Source organism: Pinus tabuliformis, chromosome 4_2 (genome assembly GCF_031772625.1).
Source record: "Pinus tabuliformis cultivar Carrire ecotype Pingquan chromosome 4_2, CPIR1, whole genome shotgun sequence".
NCBI lineage: Eukaryota > Viridiplantae > Streptophyta > Pinopsida > Pinales > Pinaceae > Pinus > Pinus tabuliformis.
In genome coordinates this window covers 115,062,734-115,084,275 of record NC_142304.1, presented here as the reverse complement: position 1 = coordinate 115,084,275, position 21,542 = coordinate 115,062,734, and the positions used below count along the sequence as shown (strand labels likewise).

Genomic DNA, 21,542 nt, shown 5'->3' with positions numbered 1-21,542 from the left:
CCTCGGGATTCTACGAACCCGCCCTGGTTTGGGGTTTTTACTCCTTCGCGCTCATTTGATTCTTGTTGTTTCTCCCGGTCATTTGCTCTGCGAGCTCTACAGCTTCGATGGTTTTGGTTGTGGTTTTCTGAGGCTTGACTGCCCGGTTTGCTGGTTGTGAGCTCCTGGTTGCCTTCTCGACTTCGGTCGTTTAGCTCCCGGCCTGGAATGCTTCTGTTCTTCCAGCGATTTATTAAGGCTCTGGTAAGTTTCGCATGACTCTATTCTTCGGCTTGCATGTTGGCTGTTACTGTGAATTGGGGTTTTTACTTTTAAGGGTCCCCGCCTCTCTGTGTTGCTGTCTGTGTCTCGTGAGCGATTACAGTTGCTCTGTTAGTGGTTCCCGCCTCTGTGCGTTGCTGTCTGTATCTCGTGAGGGTTTAAGTTATACGATAGTTGTGTAATTCTTGATATTTCTTTCAGAATTGGTTCAGCTTTTCCACAGACTTCGGCAATCCGGTAGCAGCGTTCTCATTGGGTTCTCTGCCAACTCGTCCGGTAAGTATTTGTTCTATGCCAAATATTTGCAATCCTCCTTTACCTGTATCTGATGTCTCGGCTCCTTCGTGAGCAGGAGGGTCACCTCGTGGTACACTGGTGGCTATGGTTCACCGGGCAGGTATGGTGCCATTATGGTTCGCTTCTCGTTCTCTTCAGTCTCTTTTTAGCTTTGTTGGTACTATTACTTGGAGCCTAACCACTCTTGGTCGCTCTCTTGCAGGTGAAACCGTTCGAGGGTTTCGGTGTTGAGCTCTCAGCTGTTCGGGAAAACACGGGTAGCTTCTCTATTGTTTGGTAGCTTATTTGTATGGGTGTTTCGACTTTATTGGCTGAACTTTGTTTGCTGGCCTTAGGTTGCTCTCTGTCTGTACTTAGCTTTCTTTGGTCGTTGGGCACGACGTTGGCTATGGTTCTGGGTCCTACGGGAATTGGCTTCTGTTTGCTGTTAGGGTTGACTACCCACGATTGTGAATTGAGTCCAGTCTTCTACTTTGGACAGTATGTAAATGTATGATGAATATGGCGACTGTATTATTGTAACCATATGAATTTAATGATGGAATAGATTAGACTTGCGTTTGTAATTTTCACATACCTGTTACGAGGTCTTTTAATTATCTGGTTATATTGATTCGTGTTGTTACTTGTCGTCCAACTGCTTTATCTTCTTCTCTGGGTCCAGAACCTGTAGCAGTACATTCAACAGTATTCATATAATAAATTATTAGCAAAGTTATACAACCATTGAGGACACTGTAGGATTGTGTGTGCACAGAATGTTTATATTACTCTCTCTGTTTATTTTCATACACAGTCGAACCCTGTAATGGGCTTGTTTCTCTCCTTTAGTAGCACTGTTTTCAAACAGTTTTGTAACTGCTGTTGGTTTGTTTTGTTGGTTACATCAGTTGTGTCTTATGTGGAACTTTTTCATAGCTGGCTAGCACACTTTCTTTTCATGCTTTTACAACAATAATATAACTGTCTGGAAACAAACGATTCTAACTAACTACTACTGCTCCTAATTAAAAGTCATTACATTATTCTTAGGCAACTTTAATAAATAAATAAAAAGTAAAATAAAATAAAGACAGATATACTATCCATCCAGCGAACTGTGTTCTCTGTCCTTTTCAGAAACCATATCAACCTTGCTTCTGTCTTTGCCCTGTTAGCCAGATGCTCCTGCATCACAATTGCTGAACAAAAGACCTGATTCAGATCCCATTGTGTTGGAAGACATTGATCCAACATCAGATTGGGTAGTGGAGAGTCATCCAGCAGAGTTTGATCCTGATGAGGATCTTGATTTTGATATAGATAGCGAGGCATCACTCGAACATGATGTTCAGTGGAACGCAGATCATGATCCACCTGTACTACCAAACATGATGTTCAGTGGAATGCAGATCCTGATTCACCTGTACTACCAGCCTCAGCGTCACAGCCAACAAGGACTCCAGTTGCAGGCGCTTCCTCTGCTCAGCCACGACAGAAGCGCAGCCGCATATCTTCCCTATCTCAGCTTGCATCTGCTGCACAACCTGCTAGTGCTACCACTTCTACAGTTGTAGTTGGAGATGATGATGAGGAGGAGCCATGGGGCCCCCTGTCTGACTCTAATGATGATCCAGAGATTGATCGACAAGATCTTGGCTCCTCTGGCAGTAGCTACTAGCCAATAGTACTAGAGTCTGGTCACAATTTACTTTTGTTGTAGAGGCCATTTCTAGCCTCCTTGGTTATGTGTTTTCTATTTTGAATCTTTGATCATGTATGTATTGCCATTGGACAGTGCACTGGGTGCCATTTTGATATAATGGATATATTCATGAGCCTACTTTGATCATATGTTGTCTTCCATCTATATTATAATGGTGTGTGTTTGGAAACATGAATGAAAATCTTTAAAATTATGTTTTTTTATTAAAAAACTAAATATTTAATGTATTTTTCACAACGACCGAGTCATTGAAATCGGGCCGGCCGAGTCGATACCAAGTCGGAGTTGGAGTCCGAGTCTGAGTCTGAGTTTTAAAACATTGGTTTGTCCTAGTTTTGACGCTCCAAAATTGACCCCAAATGCTTGGCCCTCCTCCACAAGCAAAAGATGTAGCCTGTAGCAAATGTTGCATTTGTTGCTCTACCAAAATGTTGGGAAAGCCCCCACAACACTTCGCCGAACTCCACCTCAAGTTTTAGGCCCAAACTCCCTTCACTCCTCAACTCCCAAGTGGGTCTCCTCCAAGCACTACGCAGTCCCTGCATTGCTACAACTTTCCCTACTGCTGTAACTCGGCCTCCCTGCTGCTACTTTCCCTGTTGCTATAACTCGGCCTCCCTGTTGCTACCTTCCCTGCTGTTGTAACTCAGCCTTCCCGCTGCTACTCTCTTTGTTGTTGTAACTCGGCATTCCCGCTGCTACTCTTTCTGCTACTGTAACTCGGCCTCCCTGCTGCTGGTATGGTTTGGGACTCAGTTGAACTCCCTCCTTGGACTGGTACTCGAAGTCCACCAAAGAAAGGGTTGAGATCTCTGCTTGGAGACACTCGTGTGCTAAACAACACTGCAGACTTGGCTTCAGCTCAAGCGTGCTATATCAAAGACACAATTTCTGAATAGATGAATGAATGACCAAAAGGAGTGCCTCTTGCTCTATTTATGATTTGTGGCCCCTTCTCTCCTTGTGGTCCCCACTCTTTCTCTCTCTCCCCTAATTCGCATTCCCTTCTCTTTCCTCTCTCCTCCAAGAGTGTGAGTTCCCTTCCTTGGGTCAAATTTCTCTTTCTTGTGGTCCCCACTTTCCACTAGAACCACAATATTCTCTTTTCCTCCTAAGCCCCAATCCCGGAGTTGCGTCCTCTCCCCAAACTCATCTCTAATTCTGAAAATCAAAATTGGGGATATTATATTCTCCTTATATTCACATCTCATCTTATGAAGCTTTACTTCTTCATCATATAAGCAGGAGAAAAATTCATTATAATTATATTCCCTTACCACCTCCCTACATGACCTACTATACTCATTCATTCTTTCTTGCATAACTTGGAGGCTAGTGGGATCCAATTCTTCGTCATCCTGAGAGGAGGAATTCCCTTTCACCTTGTTATTGATGAGGTTGCCTAGAATATTCACAGCACAAGTTGCGTGAGCAAAGTCAAGGAGACGACTAGAATCCTCTTCATAAGAACACCTTACTACGTCGAGTTGTACTTCTTGCGACCTATAAAACGTGAGTACAGATTCCATATCCATGCTCTCCAACATATTTTGAAAAGTTCCTACATATTCCACAACATTCTTTTGCAGTTCTTGAATCTCTTGGTTATTGAGTTTTTCAAATATAGGACCAACAGAAATCTCCATCTTCTATGATTTTGCATATTAAGATTGTAATGGAGTCGCCAGGGTGAATTAAAGTGCCTTAATAGATGCTTGCTTCACCCTGCAAGCATTAACTTTAAAAGCTCAATGAAGAACTAGGGCTTCGTTCTTCGAGTGGAGTCGCCAATAATAATATGTTGATATGTCGTATGGGGAACAAAAACACGTCTCATGTCCCCGGAAACGGCGCCAAAATGTTACTACTCAAACTAGCAGGGGACCTAAAGGGGAATCCCTAAGGGAAAATGCTCGGCCAAGGGAAACAATGGAGTCTCAGCCCACCGTCACCCTAGCTAAGGCTCCCTTCTATTTACAGACTTTCACCGATGGGAGGAGACTCGATATCTATGGAGTCACCAATGAGTAACAAGTCAATGGATATGAGTGACCCAGACCCTTTTCGGGAAGGTTTTGAAGAATGGGGCTTACTTGCTTTCTAAGCAAGGGACTTAGTGGTTCCAAGGAAAGGAGGAGGATTTTGGGGGTTAGGTGTATGAGAATAGACTTTGAAAGGAGTTTCCCACACCCTAAATCCTTGTTAAAGTTGGTATCCCGGATGGTTCTTGAAGAATAGTCCTTTGAAGGAGTGGGACCAATGTTGCACGAAGCACCCCCCTGGTTCCAAGCCTGGAAGCGCGTCCCGTGCGGAATCGTCTAGGAAGCTTCAGTGGAAGAGTGCTTCTAAATTTTTTTGCCGCTTCCTGGAATTTTCTGAAGCGTGGCTCGAAAGCGCGCTTCATACGTCACTTCGGTGTACGAAGCGTGGCGCTTCGAAGGGAGAAGAGCACGCTTCCCGTACGCTTCCGGAAAAGGCCGCACACATGGTGAAATTCCGTTTCTTTTATTTATTTTTTATTTTTTGTTGACTTGGCATAAAGGGGGTGGGTTAGGGTGAGGTTAGGGTGAGGTTAAGGTAAGGAATGAAGGGAATAAAGCCCCCATTCATTCCTCATTTGCTCACTTTGTGTTTATGAGAGTTGGAGAAGAGAAGAGAGGAGAGGAGAAGAGAAGAGAGGAAAGGAGAGGAGAAGAGAGAAGAGCTTGGAGGAGTGAAGGAGGAGGAGCTAGGGGAAGGAGGAGGAGCTTAGAGAAAGAGCTTGGAGGACTTCATCTACAAGAGCTAAAGAGGTAAGTTCAAACCCCAAACTCCCTTATTTTTTTGACTTTTTTTTGTATTTTTCTCCTCCCTCTCCTACTCTTTCCATTGCTTCTACTTGCTAGTTGCTCCTTTACTTGCAGGTTGTCCACCACCTATATCCATATTCCAAGATGGTGTTCTTTTGGCTTCTATGTATCATTCCATTCTTGATTTTAATGATGGCAAGGGGGAATATGAATAGAAGGGAAGAAACACAAGAGGATAGTGGTCCCAATATGAGTGACCCAAATCCAATGTATGATGAGGAGGAAAGGGATGAACCTGAAGGGGAAACTGAAACACTAGATGGGAAAGCTGCATTAACACCCTTGTGGAACTATGTGACCAAACTTGATGGGGGAAATGGTGGTGGAACATACAAATTTGTGTGCCCTCATGGTTGTCATGGAGGAAAACCATATTGTGGTTCATATACCCGTGTGAGGAGGCATCTTTGTGGGGTGTTGGACAGTGATGAAAAAAAGGGTCCTGTGGGGGTACAAATTTGCCCAAACATTTCAACTGAAGAAAGAAGAAAATACATCCAAATAGAGGAGGCTACACAACAAAAAAACAAAAAACAAAAAACTCATTCTAAATCAAGTGCAACCTCTAAATGTGGTAGCTGCTCATCTCCTCATGGTACTTCTACAAGCTCTAGAGGTAGAAGAACAATAGGGGATTTCCTTAATGTTGCTGGGAGGGATGATGTGGATGGAAAGATAGTCTGTTTTCTTTGTGCTTGCGGTGTACCATTCAATGTGCTTCGCTCTCCCTATTGTCATGAAATGGTAAAGGCCATCAATGAAGCCCTAAAAGGATACAAGGCCCCCAACTATGAGAAAGCTACAACAGTGTTATTAGAAAGAGAAAAAGCTAAGGTTCAAAGAGCTTTGACATGTTTTACAAATGAGTGGGTAGATTCTGGGGTATCCATTGTATCAGATGGGTGGACAAATATTAGAAACCAACATTTGATAAATGTTCTTGGTGTTTCTTCTATTGGTGCAGTATTTATTACATGTCATGACTCCTCCTCCATTAGTGCATCTGCACAAAACATTGCAGATCTCCAATTGAAATCAATCAAAGATGTTGGTCAGAATAATGTGGTTCAAGTGATCACAGATAATGCAGCGAATTGTAAGGCAGCAGGAAAAATTATTGAGCGTACTTATCCACACATCTTTTGGTCTGGGTGCCTGGTTCACACATTGAACCTTTTGATGCATGATATTGTGAAGCACAAAGAATGTGGGCGGATTACTGAGCTTTACAGGAGAAGGAAGCAACTCATTAAATTCATCACAGGGCATACAAGGGTAAACTACTTCTATGGCACTTACTCCAAGTTGTAGTTGCTTAAACTTGCAAGGACAAGATTTGCTAGTTATTACCTCACCTTTAGGCAGCTAGTGAAGATGAGACAAGCTTTAACTAATCTGGTGTGTGCTGAATCATGGGATGAAATTAACACTGACATAGATGGTGCTAATGTAGTCAAGGACACTGTTCTTGACAGTTACTTTTGGGCACAGGTTAAATATGTTTTGCAATTCACCAAACCAATTTATTACATGATCAAGTTTGCAGATTTAGATCGACCAGTAATTGGGGAGGTGTATGAGCAAATGGATAGCATGTTGGGGCAGATTAAAGACATTGTTGAGCCTAGAGATACCACCTTGTACAATTATATTCGTGCAAAGGTGGAAAACCGATGGGAAATGCTAAATGTTCCATTGCATGCATTAGCATATGTTTTGACACCTAAATACTATCATCCATCATGGCTTCCAACACCAACACCTGGGGGGGAAGCAGGAGAAAACCACACCAAGATCAAGAGGTTCACAGAAAATATATGGCTGCATTGAGTAAATTAATCCCTGATGAGGAGGAGGCTGCATTGGTACGAAAACAGGTGAGCAACTATACGCTTAACACTGGTCCATTTGGGAGCATGCATGCAATGAAAGATTGAGAGACTTTTTCTTCTCTTGAGTGGTGGAACATGCATGGAGGGGGTACTCCACTTCTACAGACTTTGGCATTGCGGGTGCTATCACAGGTGGTAAACATTTCTTCTGCAGAGAGGTGTTGGAGCTCTTATTCTTTCATCCACAGTGTTAAAAGGAACAGGTTGAGTTTAGACCGGGCAGAGAGCTTGGTTTATGTTCATTGCAACTTGCGATTGTTATCCCATTACTGTGAAGATGCAAAGTCTAATTAAGACCTGTTGATTTGGCACAAGAATCTAGAGGAGCCCAATTTGGAGGATGGAGTGTTGCGGTTAGAGCAATTAGAGGATGCTCTTATCCAGGTATGTCCATTGTGGTATGAATTTTCCAATTTTTCCTTATAAAGCATTTCTCTAATTCATGTTTTTAATTTTTTTGTTAACTAGTGTTTTTTTTTTTGCATGAATTTTTTGAGCAATTCCAGGATGATGATGATCATGTTGATATGCCACCCCCACCCCCATCTGGTCCCTTGGTTCCTAGGTTCCATGGTTCAACACCAACAGCAGGGGGTTCTTCTTCATCAGTTTCAATGCCACTGCCACAACTTCCACAAGCACCATCTTCTTCATTGCCACCACGTGGAGGCCCGCCACCACGTGGAGGCCCGCCGCCACGTTCTCTTCGTGGTGGAAGGAGGAGAGATTAGTAGATATATTCACAATCTACTACTTTTGTCATAGATTACTCATTAGACTTGTAGGCTTGTGAATTTGAATTTTGAACCTTTTTTGTCTTGGCGGTGACCAAGTGACATATTTTGTAAACATTATTATTTGAATTTTGGACATGACAAATGTTGACAGTTGCTCACTTGCTAGATAAATCATAATATGCTCTATGTTTTATGTTTTATAATATGCTTAAATGTTTTATGTTTTATAATATGCTTAAAAATTTGATGTATGTTTGTAATAGCTAGAATATAGATGGTTGTTGTACATACTAGTAACTACAATGGAATCATGGATGCCATATCTATCTTGATTTATGCAAAAATATGCATGTTTTCATGTCTTCTACAATTAATTTGGTATTTGGGATGTTTGTTTTGAGTATAAATGCAAAAAAAATAAAATATATATATATATATATATATATATATATATATATATATCAGACACTTCCGCGGACGCATCGCATCCTAGATTTTTGGAAAATGACGCTTCCGTGTCCCCGCTTCGTGCAACATTGAGTGGGACCACATGGGGCCAAGTTGGCCCAGTCTAAGGTACGAGGAAAGTATGAAATAATCAATGATTTTCTTACGCTAAACAAGGCGGGAAGGATCAGAGAAAGTATTTCACTCAATGATGTTGTTTTGACCGTGGGAAGTGCTAGCCTTGGGGATGGCAAGGAAATTTTTGGTCCCAGAGCTACGGCTTGGCTTTTCTCCCAACTCCACCATCGGAATGTCTTCAAATCTGGAGGAGGGCTAGAAGAGAGGCCAGCATAGGAGACCCTAGGAGATCGAACCCTTTCAGTGGCTAACTTGTCAGGAAATTGATGCCCTAGCCACCCCAATGTAGCTAGACTCAGGAGAAGGTGAAAGAGTATAAGTTTTGGTAACCACCCTTGGTAGATCAATGCCTTGGCATTTGGGAGAATGGAGTCTATGTTGATTATGTATAAGGTTTCTTGGTTTCCAGTCAAGGAGGCTTTAAAAGTTGCTTCACAAACCCTCTAGGTCAAGTGAAAGTAATCTTGCAACTTTTATACTTCAAATGCACAAGAGGAATGGCTTGTCAAGGTCAAATTTTACCTCTAGGAGATTTCACTCATACTACAAGGGCCAATGCATGGAGAGAACATTATGATAGAGACAATCCCACAATATTAAGCAACAATTTGCATGCAGCAATTAGCCTTAAAACAACGAAAATCCCATCCAACATATATGACAAAGTAACAAGAATAGCATCAACAATTTCGTACTTACAATGCAATAACATATATCCAACCATTCACAAACGAAAATAATGAAGCTCCAAGAGAAGATAAACTAATAACCATACATCAAAATTCATCCAACAGCAAAAAGTGTGAAATTCTCTAAAGAAGAGAGTTCCAATCCAAAGTGATGATGAGAAATGATATCATCTCACTTGGCCTACATAAGCCCCAAAAATAAAATAATGTGCTAATAATACAACCTTTTGGTGGCAAGCCCGCCAAACTAGCTCACAAATGAAAAAGTAAGCCTCTCAAGAGGTCAAATAATAATCTATGCATGTTGTAGGGCCCTCTAAGAGGCCTAATGAAGTCCATGGTGTGAAAATTTGGATGCCCAAATTTCTCCTGCAACAACTGATTACGTTTCTTCTATTTGTTAATTACTGAACAAAATTATTTACTATTTCCTACAGTAAACATCGAAACTAATGCACTGCAGCCTTCACCATTTAAATAAAATGCGGAAACAAGAAAGAAATACAACACATCTACACAATTATTTTTTAACAAATGTCCTCGGAAAAACCCAATGCGGGAAAACTGGTGCAGCGACTAAGGGCTTTCTTATTATGTAGTGGTTCTAAATACAATCTTTGGATGCCCTGCTAGCTATCCAATACTGAGAATATCACTGACAGAGAGATTACCTCACACTATCACTGGAGACCCTCGCCGATCCAGCCACTGAATGGTCAACCCTTGGCTACCTCTGCGCAGTCTCTATGCAATCAATGCGTAGGCCTGCGTCACAGCTACTGCGGTCTATGTCACTCCTCCCGGCTGATCGATTTGCTTCTGAGAATTCGACTTCTGCCCTCCTGGTCTCACACCCCGACCTCTGGCTCTGGAAATCGATTCTCCAGCAAATTTACGGATCCCCTTTGGGCTTCTGCGCTGCCTCTGCTTGGCCCTGCATCAGCCTCTCTAGCTCTACGTTGCCTCCGTTGGACATCTCTCTGCCTTCTCTACTGAGTATTCCCAGATTAGGAGAAATCTCCAACTGGAACTATCCCTGCCCCTCACTGCAAAAGATCACTTTGAATTTCTCTCTGGTAGCTGCTCTGCTTCAGAAATTCGATCTTCTGATCTCTACTCGATGTGTTCTCCAAGTGCCCATCGATGTCCTTATAATCCTCCAATTGAGAACCAACGGCCCAAATTAGATTCTAATCAATGGCTCAGATCATTTGGACTCGATCTTCGTCTTCTTCTAGAAGTTTCACCCACAGTTAGATAAATACCCTTTAATTATTTTAATTTCCTAAGTTTAGACTTAGGCACCCATTTAAAATAATTAATTATTTTAATAAAACTGTCTCCGGGTGGAATTTCCCAAAACGAATTCTGGTTATTGGAGAATACATGTGTCTTAGCCTCCCTGCAAATTTTGAGGCTAAGAGCACATCCGATGCTACCAGAAATCAACACTCCCTCTTAGCGAGGAATGTGCTCTAGTAATGCAACCTGTGGAAACATCACTTTGTTCTGTAACATCTCCTTCTGCGCTGCTGATATCTGACATCCTGTCCACCAACTACTGCGCAAATGATGCATTTGTATTGTCGCTGACCCTTCCACTATCAACACTGCATCCATACTACAACTCCCTCTCAATTCAGCATTTGTGCTGCTACTGGAACTACCACTGCCAAAACTACATCTCCACTACAATCTTCTCCATCTGTCGCTGCTACTGCACCAGCAACGGAAAAGAATCCCAAATTATTGAACAAGTGTTCAGTATGATGCATCTAGTTGCTGGAGTTCTGGCTGCTGCTAGTCTCTGCGCTAAGCCTCTAAAGCCTCTGCATTGCTGCTAACTCTGCTCTGTGCCAACTGCACTATTGTCAACTCTAGCTCTGCACTGCCTAGTCTCTGGTGCTCCTAGCCACTGCACTGTCACTCCCGCACTCCTCTGCACCCACTGACACTGGTCCATCCTGCTACTTCTGATCTGGGCTCCCGTAACAAGGAATTGATCCGAGAGGTGGACTCCTCAAGGATCCTACCCAACTGTAGTCATTTCGAACTACAATTCTAGATCTCCCCACCTCCCTCCTAGAGATGCCTGGGTTGTCATGGCGAACTCTTCCTCGATCTTCGCGGCTGCAACCTTCGGATCATGCTTCTCATCTTTGTCCTTCTTCCTGAAAGGACACTAGGTTACGCAGTGACCGAATTCACGACCTGAAGCATTTGATCTTCGAAACATCTTTCTTCTTCTTATTTTGCTCCTTTTGTCCCTTCGATGCGAGGGTTGCATTCTCTTCCTTCTCCTTGGGCTTCGACCCACTGTTGCAGCTTCCGTCAAGTTTACACTTGACCAAGTCTATCTTCAGTTCCTCTTGCTTAAGAGTTGCCCACATTTTATCCCATTCTGACAAAGTCGCCTTGCCCAGGATGCTCTGAAAAAAAAATTGCCATTCTTCTGAAACAGAATTCAGGGCCAATCTTACCATCTCGAAACCTTGAGGTGTTGACCCCACAGCTGCCAACTCATCTCGAGTTTCCCGAAGCTTAGTAAGGAATGGATCAATGTGTTCCCCCTTCTGCATCTGCATAGATCTCATCTTCTGCTCCAAGTACATCTTCCGCTACTCGAAAGATCCCTGATATAGCGTCGACAAAGCATCTCATATCTCCTTGGCAGTGTCTCTGCCAGTGATGTGACAGACTGTATGATCCGTCACTCCGTCGAGAATCATTCTCTTGGCCTTCGCCATTTCTCCCTTGTACTTCTTGAGCGGATCTGGATCCATGAGCTCAGCTACCACACTGTCGATGTAGATCTTGAGAAAATGCTCATCCAGAAGGCACGACATCCTTGCCTTCCGGATCACATAATTGGATGCACCATCCAACCTATCCTGATCTCTCAATCCACTAGCTGCCATATCTGCCAATCGAAAAAGTCGAATGACCTCCTCTCTCCTGCTGCTGCCCAACAAATGAAAATTTGAACTCCCTGGATAAGAATTTTCTGAGGAAGAAATTCCCTCAAGTGTCTCTCTTCTTCCTTTAACGTCTTTCTGCCTAGCATTTGCCTGTAGAAAACTATAGCCCACCAATAACCCCTCTTAGTTGATGCTTTTGTTGCGTTGCTCCCTCTGCGCTGACACATTTCGATCAGGAAATCCTACCTCTGTGTCGACTCACTCAAAGAGAGATTCACCATGAATATCTAGCCCTCTTGGCCTGAACTGCGCAATCCCACTGGGTATTCAAATTGCTACCTCTGCAGAAATTTCAAACTCCCTTCCTCCTACAGTGCTAGGCTCTTCCAGCATTGCTCTTGTGTTTCCCCTGCAGCTCTGATACCATGTGAAAATTTGGATGCCCAAAGTTCTACTACAGCAACTAATTACGTTTCTTCTATTTGTTAATTACTGAACAAAATAATTTATTGTTTACTACAGTAAACATCGAAACTAATTCACTACAGCGTTCACCATTTCAATAAAATGTGGAAACAAGAAACTGAACAAGAAAGAAATACCACACATCTACACAGTTATTTTTGGAAAAATGTCCCCGGAAAAACCCAATGCAAGAAAATCGGTGCAGCAGCTGAGGGTTTTATTATTATGCAGTAGTTCTGAATACAATCTATGGATGCCCTTTTGGCTATCCAATACAGAGAATATCACTGACAGAGAGATGAGTGAGAATACCTCACACTATCAATGGAGACCCTGGCTGATCTAGCCACTGAATGGCTAGCCCCTAGCTACCTCTACGCAGTCTCTATGCAATCACTGCGTAGGCCCTGTGTGACAGCTACTGGGGTCTACATCACTCCTCCCGACTAATCGATTTGCTTCTCAGAATTCGACTTTTGCACTGTTGGTCTCACACCCCGACCTCTGGCTCTAGAAATCGATTCTCCAGCAAATTTATGGATCCCCTCTGGGCTTCTGCACTACCTTTGCATGGCCCTGCGTCAGCCTCTCTAGGTCTGCGCTGCCTCTGTTGGATCTCTACCTTCTCTGTTGAGTATTCCTGGATCAGGAGAAATCTCCAACTAGAACTATTCCTGCCCCTCACTGCAAAAGATCACTTTGAATTTCTCTCCAACAGTTGCTTTGCTTCATAAATTCAATCTTCTAATCTCTACTCGATGTGTTCTCCAAATGCCCATCGATGTCCTTCTTATAATCCTCCCGTTGAGAACCAACGGCCCAGATTAGATTCTAATCAATGGCTTAGATCATTTGGACTCAATCTATGTCTTCTTCTAGAAGTTTCACCCACAATTAGATTAATACCCTTTAATTATTTTAATTTTCTAAGTTTAGACTTAGGCACCCATTAAAAATTATTAATTATTTTAATAAAACTGTGTCCGGGTGGAATTTCCCAAAACGATTTCTGGGTATTGGAGAATGCATGTGTCCTAGCCTCCCTGCAAATTTTGAGGCTAAGAGCACATCTGGTGTTACCAGAAATCAACACATGGGTGCCACAATGAAGAAGAGGACCCTCAAAAGCAGTGGACAAGGGGTTGGCCCCTTATAATAACCTCTGGTGCTCCAAATGACTATGGGGACACACGGGTGTCCTCATGGATCTCCAAACAAATCGAAGATGCCTGTAAGTTTCCCTCAAGGACTAGGATGATAATGTAGGAGATGCCACATCATCAGCATAGAAGACCTGGATCATTTGCCAAGTGTATGGCGTAGATCTAAGGCCCGTTGGGCATGATGGATCAGGGGCATCCTCCTCGTCCAATAAGTGACCACAAGGAATCTCTGAATGGTTGTGGGGATTCATGAAGTGCAATCTACTATTATGGAGGCCCATCGCTCTCAACGCTCACCCTGTATGTGCCAATGTAGCCCTCCGGAGGGTTAGGACCTTGTCTAGGGAGACCAAACTCCAAATGAAAACCATCTACAATCCTGCATAAGATCCAATGCGTCCCCTAGGCTTCCAGTACAACAAGTCATTAGAGAAATCGAGCAAATGAACTTACTAATCATGGACCACAAGTGGGGACTTCATAATGGCCTACCCTTCCATAATGGGCTTTGGGATGTGCCAATGTCTCCTAAACTCCCAATGGGGTTAACCAAGTACCCTATTAGGTGGTTTCTGCTTCTAAAGGGGATAATATAGTCAAGGTACATCCGTCAAAAGGTGGTGGCATGTGGTAGATAGGTGAATGAGGTAGGGAACGAGAGGGGGCAACCCTGGATCACATGTTGGGCATAGGGGTAGCTAATAAGAGGGAAGCACACACTTGGGTTTATAAGGTGTAGGAGGGAGCAATCGTGGTACATGACGTGCCCTGGCCTTGATTTTTCCACTCTTCTTTATATGCCTTTAGCTTTTTTATGATTTTCTTTGATTAACTGCTCGGGGCTTAAGCGATTAGAGCATGATGTATAAGATATAGCAATGAATTCCCCCCTCTAAGATGGGCCAGTTCATCGCCCACTACGGGTTAGGACAATCATGGGTTCCTATATGACGAAGAATGCTCATAGAACCTGATGGAACCAGGGTGATGGCCATGATAATGTGGTAGAGCTCGTGTATTGGCTTTTGCCCATGTGCTAAATGTTTTTGTCCCAACCATCTTTTGCATTTTGTGGTAGTTTCCCTGTTGAATGTGGCCATATATGCTTTTAACTTTCTTTTTAGCTACATCAACCTCTGAGCTTCATTCTAGGCCATGACCCAAGGTGTGGGCAGGGAGAAGGGGCAGGCTAACCCTATGTGGACCGAATGGAGGAATGTGGAACCAAGTGGGAAAAATGATGGATGGGACAATAACAATTGGAGAAAGGGTAATATAAGCGGATAAGGGAATGGGACCACGCAACTAAAATCAGGGTTTCCCGTGAAATACCATCCCTGAAACCAAATGGTTAGTAAAAGAGATCCCACAGGACTAGAATCCAAGGTTAATTCTGAAAAGGGGTCTAGGGGATAGAAGCACATACCTAGCCCATTATTTCCGACGAATCCCCCCATTAATCCATGCCCATAAGTGTCCATGATAAGCAAACTACAATACTCAATTTCAAAAAGACAAGTCATACCTTTAGATTTCAAGAGGCCCATCTCCAAACATACAATCATGACAAATGGGCGAGGGACCACATGGATGGCTCAGGTGGAGGAGAAATGGCACAATGAGCTAGTTGATGGCTGCAAGGGATTGCTGGCTACCCGCTGAAAACCATCTTGGAGAAAAAAATTCTCCTAGGGATATTACCCACAAAATGATGGGTAACATGGCCCTTTGTTCAGATCAAGGAAGTTGTTGGACTTGTTGGTGTAATTTGCACTAGTGTTATTAAAACTAGTCTAGATTGGACTGAATGAGCCGGTCTAACTGGTTTTAGGCAAAAAAAGTTTGGACTAGGTACCAAACCACTCAGTTTCATATAATGCATCTAAGGATCCTTGAAATGCAATATTTTAAAAAAACAATGATTTACGAGTCAGGTAGCATAATATTCAACTCTAGGGCTCTGCTAATGTGATGTAATTAATGTTAATGTAAAAGTGACATTCTCCTTTATCTTTCATTTTCATTTATTTACTTAAATTTTTACAATTACCATTGATTGTTTCAAGATGTTTTAGAGTGGTTCCAACCTCACTAGATTTCACATGGTGTAATATTCCTAATGGAAATATTAAGTAATAACAGCGATAAATTTCTTACATGCAACCACAAATCAAAACACCGCAAAATATTAGCAGATTAACAATTTATCCCCAAAGAAGTTGAGCCATTTTATTATATATCCTGGTAGGAGTACAATAGGTAAGAACAAGTGCACCCGTGCTTGCCAAAGGCAAGCTAGACAAATCCCAAGTGAGAAAACAAGGTGCCCGAATGATGGTAAGTGACTTCTTCTCTATGCTCTACCCTGCCTTTGAAATCCGCATTGTTGGCTAGAAAGAGACCTCTGTTTGAGCCCTCTAGACTGGTCAAAATATTCTACCAAATTAATCTTGGCCTCTCCTCAACAAACCTAAAAAGAGTTTTCCCTAGTTTTGACGCTCCACAATTGACCCCAAAATGCTTGGCCCTCCTCTACTGCTGGAAAATGCCACCTATGATAGTTGGGGCATTTCCTACTCCTCAAAGGCTAGGAACTCTCCTCTGATTCCCCTCCAATCAAATCCCAAACAATTCCAACTCCTCAATCCCACTAGTTGAGCTTCCCCACAAATAGCTCCACAAGCACCTGGCAGTGCTCGGGAAAAATATGCAGGTCCGACCACACCAATTCTCTCTGCTGAGAAAAGCACCTCTGCTCCTAGAGATTTCCTCTTTCCGGCAAATATTTGTGTGAGAAAATAACCCAGCAACAACAAATCTCGTCTCTTCGACCCAATACCTCTCCAAGCCCTGCGTAGCTCCCTCTTCTGGGTATCCTCCCAGCTACCAAGAAGACTATAATTTGCCTCCCTAGGGTGGCATTCGTGGTCCACCGAAGAAGAGGGTGAGATTTCCCCTTGGAAACCTCTGGTGCTAAACAACACTTGTGACTCAGCTGAACAACTTGAGCAACAATGTGTAAATGGCAAATTATCAAAAATGCTCTATGCTACCTTCAACCCCCTATTTATAATTGTTACCTCCCTTTCCTTGTGGGTCCCTTAGCCAACTATTTCAACCCCCTTCCCACATAATTGACTTTTCCTCCAAGGGGTGCATATTCCATGAGGGGTGGCCCCCACATTCCACTAAGGTTGGAATTTTCGATTTCTCCTAAGTCCCGTGTACCCAAAATGTCTCCAATATCCAGATTACAAAATTGTGCTAATTGATTAACGATTAGAGAATCAATTAGCTTAACGAGATTAAATGTCTCGTTAATCCTATTAACTGAAAAATCAAAATTGGAGATCGTTATTCCCAAAAGAGGTTGAGTTACTACTTTTGAAGGAGCTCGAATTGTTATTTCTCAGGGGAGGTCGAGTTGATGTTTTCAGGAGGTTCGAATTGACATTTCTGAAAGGGTCAAATTCTCATTCTAAGGAGGGCCAAATTGCTACTTCAAGTGGGTTGAATTAATATTTCCAAGAAGGTCGAATTGATAAATGCAAAGAGATCGAGTTGCCGAGGAGCCAATGAAATTGCTAAGGAAATATCCGACCAAGTGTTTTCGGATGATTTATCCATCAAATTTTCCTCAAAGTGGATTCATGTAATTTTCCTCTCAAAATTATAAATAAAATAGTTGGGGTTTGCACTAGAATTATTTATAAGCTTATGATTACTAGATTTTTAATTGTTTAAATTGGTTTAATTTTTCAACAAAAATTATGGTGTGTTTTTCTGAAGAAAATCCATAGAAAAATTTATGGGAATTTAGATAAATAAATTAAAGGGTTATTACAAAATAGAATTTTTTTGCCTCCGCTATACCAAGTAACAAGGTTGGTGTGTTGGCTAAATCGTTGGATTGATGGCATATAGGTCACGGGGTCGAAATCCCAATTGGTCTGATTTTGAAAAACCAACCAATAACACACTTTAAATAGAAGTTTGCCACCATTGATATTAAGAACCACCTTTGGCATAGTGGTATGTTTTTGGATTTGTGCCAAGTAGTTCAAGGGTTCGATCCACTTGCCCGACCCTTTCACGATCAATAAGGCCCTTTTTGGCAAATTCGAACTGCCACATGGTGGGCCACATAACCCGCTCTGTCAGCAAGCCACACCATCACGTGTGCCCTAAGTCATCCTATGGGGTTGCCATGGCATACACAGTCAACCTACCACGTCAGCCCTACCTCACCAGTGCCATGTGTCCTGCTCCAAAACTACCACTTGTCGGCCTTGTGAGCAAACCTTGCCACATGTCACATAGTGATTAGTCCACCCGTCAACATTTGTACTGCCACGTCAGCATCTATACCATCCATACTGCCACATGTCCTCCTCTAGGGCTACCGCGAGGCACACCCTACCAACTTTTTGCCCATTGGACCAAAACTTCAGAAGGCCATAACTTTCTCATATGACGTATGTTTGACTCCATTCAAGCATCATTGGAAAGATCTCGATGAGCTCTTCAACATGGGTACAATTTCATAAAAATTTGACAATATTTTTTCTTGGTTTTAGAGATCCTCTTGGATTAAACCTCCCCACAAAAGGACTTTTGATCCACCAGAAGTCTATATACATGGATTGACTTATCTCTCTGATTTGTACATTTTCGAAAAGCATAAGAACATTATGTTTCATATAAGTGATGTCATAACAGGTCATCACTTGTACAATCTGCCCTTCTAGGGGTCCCATACACAACATGTGAGGTTTACAAAGTTTGAAGCAACTAAATTTACAAGTAGGTTACCAATTTCTTATCCAGCCAAGCTAATTGATTCTCATTTCTTAGCTGAGCTTCTTCATTAACTGCTTCTTGGATTGTTATTGTGTGCTCCACTTTTTCATCTACTACCACCTCCTTTGTGGGTGCTTGCACAACTTTCTTGCCCTGCTTTGAACGAAGACGTGGATGGAGTTTCCAGCATTTCTCAATCTAGTGACCACTCATATTACAATGAGTGCAATAGTTCTTTGACTTCAAGTCCTTCTTGCCATTCTCCATATTCTGAGATCAATGCCACAATCTTCCTAGCGTCAGTGATAACATTGTGTTGCAGAATTGAGTTCCATGGTGATGTAACAAAGCATATGAGATGCTTCGCATTATATTAATGGCACTGTTGCTCAGTTGAGTGGGCCCGGAGACATAGATAAAGTAGTGTAAAATCCGTGACAACTTGGTCTGGAGAATAAATGATGGAATGTTAGGCAGGATAGGGCTTGATCCGTGGATTGGCAGTGGAGGGAGACATATACTCAGCAGAGAACTTATCAGACTCCTAAATGGCCGAGAAATCAAGGTATTTGCTGACATTGTTGATCAACAGCGCTCAGATATATTTTCACAGGCTTGGAAGACGGCCCTACACCTCGATCTTCCTCCACAATGGCATATGGAATGGGACAATTTCATCTCAGCATTAACTGAATCTCATATAAGGATTAAACAGGGGTCAGACGAATTAGTATGGTGTATGGCTGATAATGGTATCTACGCACCAAAGCAGGGCTACAGCACTCTCATAATGCACAAAAAACCTGATTCGCTCTGCAACTGGTGGAAAGATATATGGCAGTTAAAAGCTCCCCCTCGCACAAAGCTCTTCTTTTGGTGCGTTCTTAAAGACATCGTTCCCACAGGTGAACATCTCTCCCATCGAGCGATATACGGGCCTTCTTGGTGTATCCTGTGCAAGGCGGCAGAAGAAACAACTGCGCATCTCTTCCTTCATTGTCCGGTTTCACAAGCTCTTTGGCATAACATCTCAGCTCCCATCGGCTTCACTGGAACTTGGAACGGGGTTGATATTCAAAGCGCTTGGGTCGACTGGAAACAAAGGCATCCAGGCTCAAAATTATTGAACCTCCCCTTAATTGTGGCTTGGCATTTATGGAAAGTTCGAAACCGATATATATTTGAGAACCTGATGGTGTGCTGGCCGCGTACTGAAGCCAGTATTATCTCCTCTTTCACGGAACTTCCTGATCCCGCTCCCACCAGGGTGAGGAATATCTTGCCTCCTCCTACTATTGATTTAACTACCCCCTAGGCCTTCTTCGACCGGGCAGCAAACCAAAATGGCTGTGGGGGAGGATTCGTGCTTCATATAAACGAAGAACATAGATTCAAAGTACAGATGGGGCTTGGTGTGGGCTCAAACAACTTTGCGGAAATAATGGCTCTTCGCAATTTATTACACTTTTCCCTGGAACAGCAGTGTCAAAATCTTAATATATTTGGGGATTCGAAGACTGTTGTAAATTGGTTCAACCATATTACAATTTGTCACATACATACTCTCAGCAATATAATGTATGAAATACAAACTTTCAAGGCAGCTTTCAATCACATCTCTTGCCTTCACATATACAGGGAACATAACAGCTGCGCTGATCAATTATCCAAGGAGGCTTTGGCTCTTCCCAGAGGAGAATGGATAATATTGGAACAGCAAGGGTCTGAGGAGTACCGTTTCTTCCACAGGCCATATATAGACCAGAGAATCCAATAGGGACAACAGTCCCGAATATCAGAGAAATAAATGCATAAAATCTGGAATTTTTTGACTATCCACGAAAACATATATATAGAGAAATTATGACCCTGCGTGGTCTTGTACAGGCGAACAAGCCAGACAGTAAAAATAGGCTATCATCATTATATTTGGTATACAATGACAGATCACCCTGCGTGGTGGATCTTGGTATGAAAAGATTTAGCATATGCTACCGCATTTACAATATGTAATTTTCTCCTCTTAATGAAAATTACGGATTTTTCCAGTGGAAAAAATTTCTACAAGTCTTTCTTACAATTGTTAATTAAGTTTCATAACTTAAGCTAATTTACACATTAAGTTATTGTAATCATTATCAGATCAATAGATTTATCTTAACCCCCGATATACTGAGCACCGATAAGTTTGTGCTTCCATTTCTTTTTTATCCCTATTGGTGCTTACTAGATCTGGAGTTAAGACATATCTCTGCTGGTACTATATTTCAACCAGTTTACACTGTACAACAATAGTAAATACAAACATTTACTATCCTCGTGCAACTTCCATGTTCACCAATATTGTCTAATCAGTTGCCTTTATGGTCCTAAATAAAGTACACAATATAAATCAAAACTATCAACCTGCTTTCTCAATATCTTCACAACTATTGACTACAGATTTTCTTCTGAAAACTGAATTAAAAAATCATGTTTCCAGATTTTCGTGTGCATGGATTAATAAAATGGTATCTAATGTTATGGGAAAAGGTACAACAAAACAATAATCAATTATAAAGTGTATTCCATAGCATATCAAAACTAGATTTTCAAAATCCAAGGTGTCTTACCTCCATTTACCACTGCTAGTAACTGAAAAATATTGTAAGTATAACTGTCATAGTTGTCAATCAGCAATGTTCTCACTTGCTTAGAGTTCAATTCCTTTTCCTTTCTTGTATGACAGTCACTCAATTCTGAATCCAGACTCTCACCAAGTATCAAAGATGCAGACACTTTGGTCATGCTAGCAACAATAGTTTGTCTACGGAAGCTTGAGACATTTGCCAATGAAATATGTTTGGATTTGTTAAAAGATAATGCTCCACATTGCATATTCAAAGCAGACGATTGCCAAGCTACCAATGGAAAATTCCAATACCAACCATTTGAAACTTCTAATGGCAAGGAGATAAGACTGCAGTTCCATCCCATTTTAACACAAAGAGATAAGAGGCCAGATCTTGTTACACCCTCAAATATGTCTCTTATTGCTACTGCTTACTATAAATATCTTTTTCAGAAGTTCAATTCCTTTTTCCTATAGTTTATACCTGTGAGGGACACAAGGCAAATCAATTTAATGAGTTCAATAGGTCCACAGAAAACCTGCCACCAAACACTAGAAATTGAAGCCTAT

At 42.1% G+C, this 21,542-nt stretch overlaps 1 protein-coding gene across 1 annotated transcript in view; it reads right to left on the bottom strand.

Annotated features, from left to right (window-relative positions):
* Positions 1-21,542, bottom strand: part of LOC149168523 (aminodeoxychorismate synthase, chloroplastic-like) — a 318,992-nt gene that overhangs the window by 247,553 nt on the left and 49,897 nt on the right. The window contains exon 2 of the mRNA XM_089428287.1: positions 20,974-21,456. Coding sequence (XP_089284413.1) covers positions 20,974-21,337 — 364 coding nt within the window. The 5' untranslated portion in view covers positions 21,338-21,456. The remainder of the gene's footprint in view (positions 1-20,973; positions 21,457-21,542) is intronic.